This window comes from Mus caroli, chromosome 6 (assembly GCF_900094665.2).
Source record: "Mus caroli chromosome 6, CAROLI_EIJ_v1.1, whole genome shotgun sequence".
NCBI lineage: Eukaryota > Metazoa > Chordata > Mammalia > Rodentia > Muridae > Mus > Mus caroli.
The window spans coordinates 29201681-29212652 of NC_034575.1; the positions used below are offsets into that span (position 1 = coordinate 29201681).

The 10972-nt window shown below is 44.5% G+C and overlaps 1 protein-coding gene and 1 long non-coding RNA gene across 2 annotated transcripts in view; one reads left to right on the top strand and one right to left on the bottom strand.

The window, feature by feature from the left end:
* Positions 1-8627, top strand: part of LOC110295916 (aldose reductase-related protein 1) — a 10863-nt gene extending 2236 nt beyond the window's left edge. Inside the window, exons 2-10 of the mRNA XM_021164322.1 lie at positions 807-974; positions 1605-1721; positions 2767-2844; positions 4467-4589; positions 4881-4987; positions 5386-5467; positions 5919-6002; positions 6564-6646; positions 8337-8627. Of these exons, the coding sequence (XP_021019981.1) occupies positions 807-974; positions 1605-1721; positions 2767-2844; positions 4467-4589; positions 4881-4987; positions 5386-5467; positions 5919-6002; positions 6564-6646; positions 8337-8379 (885 nt within the window). The 3' untranslated portion in view covers positions 8380-8627. The remainder of the gene's footprint in view (positions 1-806; positions 975-1604; positions 1722-2766; positions 2845-4466; positions 4590-4880; positions 4988-5385; positions 5468-5918; positions 6003-6563; positions 6647-8336) is intronic.
* Positions 4869-10972, bottom strand: part of LOC110295917 — a 17710-nt gene continuing 11606 nt past the window's right edge. The window contains exon 4 of the long non-coding RNA XR_002378137.1: positions 4869-6638. This is a non-coding gene — a long non-coding RNA (uncharacterized LOC110295917). The remainder of the gene's footprint in view (positions 6639-10972) is intronic.

Consider the following 10972-nt stretch of genomic DNA (forward strand, 5'->3'; position numbering starts at 1 on the left):
TCCTTCCTTCCTTCCTTCCTTCTTTCCCCCTGCCCCCCCTTTCTTTCTTTCTTTCTTTCTTTAGTCCATATGGGGAAAATCCATTTTTATAAAGTTTCTGTTAGGTTTAAAACTGAGGACACAGAAATGAAGTGCCTGGTTAACATCTTCCTGTTTGCTCTTTTTCTGAAACAGTGATTACATATTGGATTGCATCTACCCAGCCTTACCAAGTGCCAGGTGATATGCTGAAATCTTCACAATCTTGTGGCAAGATGGCAACACAAGGGTCTCATGGGGCAGGGTCCATAACTTGCTATGTTTTGCTGTCAAGGTTTAGGGAAATTGAGGAATCTGCTCAGCCTCATACTGCACCATAGCAGAGTTCAAATCACATTGCTATAATATTTTTTAAAGATCCTTCTAACTGTCTGGAGTCTGAGAACTCCTCCTCAGAATCTAGTTTTCAGGCTAGCCTTGCAAGTTGCAAGGGGAGTCATTTGTCACTCAGAAACCGGAGCCACTTCAAGATCAACCTGGATTGGAGGACTAGAATAGGACATGAGTCAGAATCATGACAATGACATGTGTATTAAGATGCCATAATGAAATCCATCACTTTGTATGATAACCTAAAAATTTAGTGAAATAAAAAAAGTAATTCACTTTTTCTTTTCCTGGGAGAAGCCCCCCAGTGTATGTTTTCTTCTCCCATGTCCACTTGGGAACGGGACTGCAGCAAGGCTGTGGTTTTCAGAATCTGGTCTATGTGGAGCCCTTAAGAGGGGGCCTTGGAGCATCTAATGGTCTTTTCTATTGCCTTTCAGTCTCCCCCAGGCCAAGTCAAGGAAGCCGTGAAGGCGGCCATTGATGCTGGGTATCGCCACATTGACTGTGCCTATGTGTATCAGAATGAGAGTGAGGTGGGAGAAGCCATCCAAGAGAAGATCAAAGAGAATGCTGTGAAGCGGGAGGATCTCTTCATCGTCAGCAAGGTACAATGATCCACTTGGCGGACAAGACTTCAAGGTGGGTGGAAGTATCTGTGTAGGGGCAGGTTTAAGAGCTTATTAGCTTTTCTTTGTGGGCCTGCATGTCTCCTGGCCCTTTGTTCCCTGCTTTCATTATGTCTCTTGGTAGAATTCCACATACAAAAACATCCACTGTTGGAGTGGCCACACCTATATATGTGTATATAGTTATATGTGTATATGCTCATTGCCATTCATCGCAGGGCCTGACAGGCCTGGGGATAAGGGAGTACTAAAAAGGGCCAGCCCTCCTAATACATCGTAATACTTGAACTCGAAGAGCCACAAACAACTCCTGCCATCTGAGAAATGGGAGCCACGGAAAAGCATGTGACACAGGAATAACTCTAGTCAACGGCCGACTAAGTTAAATGACTAAGAAACCAACCCAATATTGAGAGCATAGGGGAACACTTAGGAAGTGATGTTGACTTGCTAAGAGCTGATGATAAGAAATATGTTGCATTTCTTAATGTATTTCTTATAAGTGAATAGCCTGTCCTGGGGTGTACAAATCTCCAAGCAGGAAGAGTAACTGTAGTATGTGTGGCCTTCCTCTCCCTAGTTCTAATGCTCCCCTGTTACACCCTGCAGCTGTGGGCCACCTTCTTTGAGAAAAACCTGGTGAAGAAAGCCTTCCAGAAAACCCTCTCAGATCTGAAGCTGGACTACCTGGACCTGTATCTGGTCCACTGGCCACAGGGATTTCAGGTTTGAGCTGCTCTTTGCCTTCTCTCTATTTTCGGGGAGATGCTACAAATGGCTATGGTGCCATGACTGTGACACTGGGGAGGGATGAAGCAGGGGGTTGGGTTTGAGTTTTATTCTATTTTTTGTATATGAGCATTTTGTTTACATGTATATGTGTGCACCATGCCCATGCTTGGTGCCTGTGGAGATCAGAAGAGAGCATGGGATCCCTGGGAATTGGAGTTATGGATGGTTGTGAAACACCACCTAGGTACTGGGAACCCAACCTGGGTCCTCTGCAAGAGCAGCAAGTGCTCTCATCTTCTGACCCATCTCTCTAGTCCCCAGAAGACTGTGCAGGGCGGAGGCTGAGGCAACAGGTGGTACTTGGTGAGACTCATGCTTGGTTTTCTGCAATTGTGTTTGAAAGAAACAGTATTTCTTCTACCAGCTCAGATAAGCTGCAACTGGCCAGCCATCTTCCTCTTGGATGCATGCCCATGAGTGCCCTTGGTAGGATGTCTTGGGGCACTCTTGCATAAGTTCCTATTAATCAAAGTGTGCCCAGAGAGTGACCTCCATGTGTGGTGATATTGACAGTTAGCCAGTCCACCCTGAAGAAATACTGCATAGTGTCTGGAGGGATGTGGATTCTTATGCTGTAGGCCCTTATGAACAGCCTTGGTGAGAGTGGCATTGGTCTCCAAACTCAGGCCTTCTCCAGGTTGCAAGGTTAGGAGAAGCTGGCTACTCTCTTCCTCAGATAAGCACACTCTTCTGATATAAAACCTCTGTCTAGTGACCTTGAAGTTTCCATTGGTTAACTTCCACGATGATAGTGATGGCTTCTATCATATACCAGAGGACTTGGAGCCAGCTGAGTATTGCCAGAAATAGAGGACTGACATCCCATGGTAGACGGACACAGGAAAATTTTTTGAATATTATATTTTTATGTGAGTTCTCTGGAGTTTGACATGGGTACTTCTTATTTCGCTGTCCTGAGACATCTCTTCCCAGGTAACTAAATGCCGATTCTGGTGATATTTTTGTTTCCCGTTTACAGGCTGGGAATGCGTTATTACCCAAAGACAATAAAGGCAAAGTTCTCCTGAGTAAATCCACATTCTTGGATGCCTGGGAGGTAGGTTCCAACTTCCTTCAAGTGTGCTGCTCAAAGTTAAAATACAAATCTTCCCTCAGGTGCTGTTGAGACTCCACCCTGGTATGGAAAGGCTCAAGTGCTCTGTATATAATTTCAGAATGCTTATTCTCTAGTTCTCCCTCTGTCCTGTAAAGTGGTGTCTGTGGAGCTACTTGTGAAAGTCAGAGGGCAGCTACCCAAAGTAGGTTCTTTCCTTCTATCACATAGGCTCCAGGAAGAAACTGTGACAGGTCTAGCTTGGCAGCAAGGACCTTTACCCACTGAAACATTTCCCTGGCCCCATGAAACACTTTCAGGAGCAAAACAACAACAACAACAACAAAATCTTACTGCAAGTCAGAGGCTCTGATAGATACAAGAAGGATCAAGTATGTCAGTGAATGAAAAATAAAATAAAAAGGAAGGACATGTCTGCTCTGAGGTATGCTGGAGGAGAAAGTTTACTCAGAGTATTCTAAGTTGTAGCCAAAGATGAGATTTCATGTGTCAGCTAAACCCTCCTTGCTCATTCCTGCCTCTAAGCCCTTGCTGCCCCTCCCCCATCCATGCATGATTTTACTACCTTTCTTCATGTCATTTTTTTTTTCAGGCTCAATTTAAACTTTCCTCCCAATGACTCTCCTGGGCTAAGATGATTCCTTCCTCTCCTCCCTCATCCCTGTACTAACTGATGTCAAATAAGCTGAGGTAGCCTAGCAAGCACATTGTATACGTTTACACACACACACACACACACACACACACACACACACACACACGTGTATATATATATATATATATATATACACACACACACACATGCACACATATGATGTATATGTAGTATATGTATATGCATATGTATACACACATATAAACAGAAACTTAGAATGGATGAATAATTATAAATTCATGTTCAATGTGTGACTTCCACTATCAGGTTGGATAATTATCTTTGGGAAAGTTTAGAACAAGCTCAGAGTATTTAAGTAATAAAAAAATAAACCCCAGATCCTTGGGTGGGTGTGATATGGGTTGACTGGGTGCCCCTGTTGGGTCCATCCATCTGCAAGGTGATCCTTACTGTATGCTTTCAATCACGGCTATGTTAGAGGCTGCGGCACAAAGATCACATTTCAGATCCTGCCTGGACTTCAGAGTAACTTCAAGGCCAACCCTTACAAGATCCTATTCAAAACTGAAAAATGAAGGGGGTTAGGAACTAGAGATACAGCTTAATGGCAGATTGCCTATCTAACACACAGGAGACCATAGACTCAATCCTTAATTAGCACAAAATAAAAATCAAAAACCAAAGAGAGACCACAGGGACGATTCCTTTCCTTACACTGTGGATAACCTACATCACTCAGTTTGGGTCACTTTTGCCTAAGAGCAGACAGCAAATAAATCCTTTACATCTCCTTCCTCATTACATCTGAGCTGGGGAAGAGTAGGATGGCTGGAAGCAGCCATGAGGGCACCACAGTCTAGACTAAAATTCTCCTTTAGTGCTTCACTTAACTTGCCTTGAGGGAGCCATTCCTCCTACCAAGGACTAAGCATGCCAGCATCCCTGTATCCTCTTAGAGCCATCTAAATGATATTCTTCACTGTGGCAGGCCATGGAGGAACTGGTGGACCAGGGGCTGGTGAAAGCTCTGGGCATCTCCAACTTCAACCACTTCCAGATTGAAAGGCTCCTGAACAAGCCTGGACTAAAACATAAGCCAGTGACCAACCAGGTAAGTTCTGTTTGGTCCTGCTCTGTGCCTGCTTCAGCACTGGGAGGCAACTTCAGCACTGTCTGCAGAGTCTCCTCTCAGAGGTCTATGTTCAGGATGCTTAGGGAGGTGGGAGGCAGGTCTCTGGGTCTGGTTTGTAGCATACATACCTGTCCATGGGTTGTGTTTGGCCTTTGTGTTGGTCTTTTCTTGTGCATGGAGTTCCTGCTGAGCCATTCAGGAAGGCCTCCTTCCCTAGTGAGGGAGATGTTTTTGTTTTTTTGTTTTTTGTTTTTTTTTTTTCTCTTGCAGATTGAGAGCCACCCTTACCTCACCCAGGAAAAACTGATCCAATACTGTCAATCCAAGGGCATCGCTGTCACAGCCTACAGTCCCCTGGGCTCCCCAGACAGGCCTTAGTAAGGCTTCAGTGTACTGGTTCTTTTTTTCTATCATTCTTAAAATTAGCATTTTGTAATTTGTTCTATTAGTATGTAAGTTCCAAGGCACAAGATAAAATATACCAATGGCAATGTGTTTGGTAACCCAAGTGGGACTGTCAGAGTAAAGTGTTTTTAAAATGATAGTATGTCTGATCCCCTGGAATATTCCATTTCTGATGTCCTGTGCTGGGGCAGTATTTTCAAATTGCCAAAGTACTAGATCCTATGCACGAATCCATGGGGAAAGATCTTCCTGCCTGCCTTGCAGAGGAAAAAGTGCTGCAGTGCTCAGCCTTGATGCTATCCTGGCAGTGATGTTCATGGGCACACAGTAGCCATGGTGATTTTTACTCCAGCTCTCTTTCTTCCTCTAGTGCCAAGCCAGAAGACCCCGTAGTAATGGAGATTCCCAAGATCAAAGAGATTGCTGCAAAACACAAGAAAACAGTAGCTCAGGTAAAATAAAGTATTTCCCCCTGTTATTTAGCAATCCATTCTTGTAGTCATGTGTACAACTGTGTTGCTTGCTTTTAATTCCCTGGAGAGGAAGAAATGGGAAGTGTAAGCCTGTTGGAAGCTTCAGAAAATACCACTAGTATTAGTGAAGCAAGGATCTGCCTCTGACCTTCAGATTCCTGCCATGCCTTCAGGCTTTGGGTTCAGGTGCCAACTGTATAGGGTCTAAGCCTATGACTACAGGCTACCCTCCTCATTCCTCGTTAGTAATTCCTAGTTGTTTCTTGGATCAAGGGGCATAAGAAGGGAACTGGAAAAGTAACCCTAATGGTGAAGGGCTTTGTTAATATCAACTGTTGTTAAGCCATAGGAAGTTATTTAGATGTCATTTTACAAGAAGGAGAAAGTCTTGTAGCTAACTGGGCACATGGCTTCCCTTCGTAATACACAGGTTCTGATTCGGTTCCACGTCCAAAGGAACGTGGTGGTGATCCCCAAGTCTGTGACACCCTCACGCATACAGGAGAACCTGCAGGTAAGACCTGGGCTGTTCATCTGACATTCCTCAGTGGAATAGGTGATAGGAGGGAAGGAGGAATCTTCTCCCCTGTCCTTCAGCTTCTCATCCCACTCTTTCACTGACAGTGTGTCTTCCCTTCTTCCAAGCACTCTGTCAACTCGTAGGCTAGGAAGCTGGCCTCACCAGAGCTGAGCTGACTGGGCTCACAGATGGTACCGGCCAAACCTGTCAGGACTGATCACAACTGTAGCTTATATCACTGAGATGACCACTGCCTACCATTGAGCACTTAGATCATAGGTGGAATGCTGTGCTAGCCAACTGAAGACTGCCTTGTAGACATGGACTGGACTTGAAAACTCGTCCTCTGAGACACCCTTCAGGCATCATTGTACATACTTAGCACACCTACAACCCAATCTCTTCCCTCTTAGAATACTAAACTCTATAAATAACTCACTCTTGATTTAGAGAATAATGTGTTTGTCATGGACATATTAGGGGAAACACTTAGAACCTCAGATCCCACCTGCACTTTCCTTGATAAGGATGGTTTTGGAACTCTTGTCTTTCTAGGTCTTCGACTTCCAGTTGAGTGAGGAGGACATGGCTGCCATTCTCAGCTTCAACAGGAACTGGAGGGCCTGTGACCTGTTGGAGTAAGTGGTACCAGGTTAAGTGGGAGGTTGACTAGGCCTCTCCCTAAGGGTAAGGGGTTAGTAGGAAGGGATGGAAGGCATGTGGGATTATGGGATGGTTTTTGTCTTCAAATACTATTTTCTGGCAGTTGTGAAAAGTTAAAAAGAAAAGTCTGAGTCCTGGGGAATCACTCAGAGCAGAGACATTGTCATTTGATGCTCAGTTTCTGAATCTTACACACGGAGTGAGGATTTTAAAGAAAGGAGCTGTCACTGCTGTGTGGGAGTCAAGTTCTCCTTCCCTCACTCATTCACCCAGTGACTTCCTGCAATGTGCTAATATTGGTCTACATGTTTGGGACATCATACTATAAGCTTCCTGTTCCCAAGCTCATATTTTACAGAGGGGAACTGAAGTAACCCTGATCTCAGTTACATACACCAATCAGAGAGTGACAAATACCATATAGAGAAGTGAAGCAGGACAAAAGGTAGAGCTGCCTTTTGTAGTAGACACTTTAATCCATGACTATCCAGGGGAAGCTTTGTTCAAAAAGTGGCAGTTGAAGACAGTGGAAGACGAGTAACATGGCTATTCAGGGAAATAGCATTCTTGCAATCATAGCAATCATTGCAAATGCTCTGATCTCGTAGCTAGAGCATTTGAATGGGATTAAGAGTACTGTGGAATGAATAAGTGTTATTGTAAGAATGCAGAAGCTTGAGGAGATTTAGGTTAAGACTATGGACAGGACTTTGATCTTTAGGCCTGAAAGAGGAATAAGCCATGAACAGAGCTGGTATGATCTGATGTGTCTTAAAAGGCTCACAATGACTTGTGGGTTGAGAGACTACGACAATAACACATGGAAAAGATGACAGTTGCTGGACCTGGACCATGGTGTTGGGGAGGAGATGAGGAAGACCACCATCTAGATAAATGGGAACATGAAATCAATTTAATTTCCTCCTCAAAATTTACAGTTGAAGCTGGTTTTGTATTTTTGGTTGCTTGGTTGGCTTTTGTTTGAGCAACTCACATGCAGAGTTAACTAACATTTTGGTAAAATCAAGGGTTTGACATGTGTTTATTATGCCTGTTGGGTATCAACTAGGAGTATATGTGAAGCTAGTGGACTTGGTGGCCTCAGATGTCAACCGTCACTGGGTCCTAATCCAAAATCTACTACTTATTCACTAGCACTGGGGCCCTTGGGGAGTTTTGGTGATGTCCTAAAATCACTTTTCTAATCTACAAAGTAAAGATGACAATATTAATCACAGCCAACCTTCACTGAATTCTCTCGTTTAGCATGCAGCAGACACTTTAAGCCCTTTGCTTATATTGGTATCATATTTACTACTCATAGCCAATCTATTGATTTCAATAGTCTTTCTACTTCACAGCAATGCCAGAGTTTGAGACAATAGTTCTGGGGCCCTTAGCTGTGTGTCTGCTTGCTTATGATCACTTATTATATCAATGAACTGGTGACTGATAGCTTGCAGGCCTTCCTTCCTTAATACTCCTCTGATATTTTGGGAGAAGGTCCTGTTGTGTGCCTGCGCCACACTCCATGTCCCATGTTCACAGTCTTGTTGGGGAAGAGATCAGAAGAGCACAGAGAGAGCCGAGTATATCACGTAAGAGTGTCTCAGATCACATTTTTGATTCTGTGGACTGTTTTCTTCTTTGTATTTGTCGTTGCAGTGCAAGGACTGAAGAGGACTATCCTTTCCACGAGGAATACTGAGGTCGACTTGCTTGATGAGATCCATGCAGGATAGATTCCTTCAACCTGGATGTAGGCTACCATCTGGCAATGCAGGATTTAAATTTTTGTGTTCATCAAGGAGCAAACTCTCACAGGGAAATGCGACTCCAGAGAAACGAAGGACAACGGTTCTCACTAGCGAGGGCTGAGCACATGTTTGTCATCAGGAGCATGTAGTATGGTAACACTGAAGATACAATGATAGAATAATAAAAAAGCAATAGTAGTAATTCCTGTAGTATGCTGTCCATTGCTGTGATAACCACCATGACCAAAAGCAACTTGTAGAGGAAAGGGCTTATTTGTCTTACATGTTTCATCTGTAGTCCGTCACAGAAGGAAGCCACAGCAGAAACAGAGGCAGGAGCTGGGTCGCTGAAGCATAGGTCATGGAGGAATGCTGCTCAGTGGATTGTTCCATGGCTTATCCAGCTTGCTTTCTTTTCTTTTTTTTCCTTTTTCTCTTTTCTTTTCTTTTCTTTCTTTCTTTTTTTTTTGTTTGTTTTTTTGAGACAGGGTTTTTCTGTATAGCCCTGGCTGTCCTGGAACTCACTTTGTAGACCAGGCTGGCCTTGAACTCAGAAATCCGCCTGCCTCTGCCTCCCGAGTGCTGAGATTAAAGGCGTGAGCCACCACGCCTGACTTTCAGCTTGCTTTCTTATACAACCCAGCACCACTTGCCCAGGGGTGGCATCACCCACACAGGACTGGGCTCTCCTATACCAATAAATCACTAATCAATAAAGTCCCCTACAGACGTGTCCACAGGCCATCTGATGGAGTCAATTCCTCAACTGAGGTTCCTCTTCCTAGGTGACTTCAGTTTGTGTCAAGGTGACAAAAACTAATGAGCACGGTCGCCAAAGCATCTGACACAATTTGAAGTACTTTCGAATGAGTGAGCTCATTGCATCTAAAAAATCCCATAATTCCCAGGCAAGGAAATAGAGGAGGCATCAGGGAGCCAAGAACTTGCTGATGGTCCCAGGTAGCCTGTGGCTAAAGCAAGTTTCAAGGGAAGGTGCTTTCAGGGACAGTGCACGGCTTGTGGAGTAATGGCCTCTCTCCACAAGCTTTCGCTTGACCCCTTCCCTCCACTTTCCCCTGAGACGTCCTCAGTTACCTCCTCTTGTTGTTTGCCCATCTTGTCTATAGTATGCTGTCATGCCAGAGGGGGAGGTGCTGGCAGCAGCAGAGTCTATGAAATCCATAGAGGTGCTTCCGGTCAATGAGAGAGAATGGCACCTCTTGGTGTCTTACAAATCTAACGCCCATGGCCAACGTCTCACAACATTTTGTCAAAGTGCAAAAAAGAAAAAAGAAAGAAAGGAGGAGGGAGGGAGGGAGGGAGGAAGGAAGGAAGGAAGGAAGGAAGGAAGGAAGGAAGGAAGGAAGGAAGGAAATGGTTCAAGAACTAAGTGGTGACCAGTATGAACAATAGTTCCTGGAAAGAATCACATTTTCAGCTGAACCTTCTGCAAAGCTGATTAAGGGACTTGAATTTGTAGATATTGAAAGATCAGAATAGTGAATTATCTTGAGCCATCTTTAGTAGCCTTAATAACTTTTTATTACCTACCTCTATATGTGACCAGGAAATTCAAGACAATGAGCAGAAATAGGGGGTGGGGGTGGGTGGGAGGGATCTGGGGCTCCCATGATGTTTACAAAACAGAGAAGGCAGCAGGCTGACAAAGAGGGCTGTGACTTCTAGGGCAGAACTCCAGCAGCTCTGTGTAACTAGATGTGCCATATTTGAGAGAACCTAATAAGAGCATCAGGGGAACCACAAAGAACAGTCACAGTCTGCCAGCTTTCACACCCTGCTAACAGCAGAAGGCACACTGCCTACTGTTTGCTGCAGAGAAGCCTACCCACGTGTATGGTACACGTTCACGTCATAGCTTACTGATAAGATGGTAATTCTAACTGGTAAATAGATTCCAGGAGAATGATCCTTCTCCCCAGCCTTGCCCCACCGCAAACACTCAAACTGGTAGATGTTTCCCTTCAAATATCCCAAGCAAGTGTGCCACAGAAACTAATAGAATTGAGATTCGTGTCCTCCTGTGTCTTGGTACACTGAGTCTGTCGAAGACTCATTTAATATGGATGTGTATGGATAGGTGTGCCCCTTGCATGAGAAAGTGGCTAGTAAACCAATTTCTTTTTTTTTTGTATTAGGTATGTATTTCATCTACATTTCCAATGCTATCCCAAAAGTCCCCCACACGCTCCCCCATCCACTCCCCCACCCACACCCCACCCACCCAGTCCCAATTGTTGGCCCTGGGTTCCCCTGTACTGAGGCATATAAAGTTTGTATGACCAATGGGCCTCTCTTTCCACTGATGGTCGAATAGGCCATCTTCTGATACATATGCAACTAGAGACACAAGCTCCGGGGGAGGGTACTGGTTAGTTCATATTGTTGTTCCACCTATAGGGTTGCAAATTCCTTTAGCTCCTTGGTTACTTTCTCTAGCTCCTCCATTGGGGGCCCTGTGATCCATCCAATAGCTGACTGTGAGCATCCACTTCTGTGTTTGCTAGGCCCCGCCCGGCATAGTCT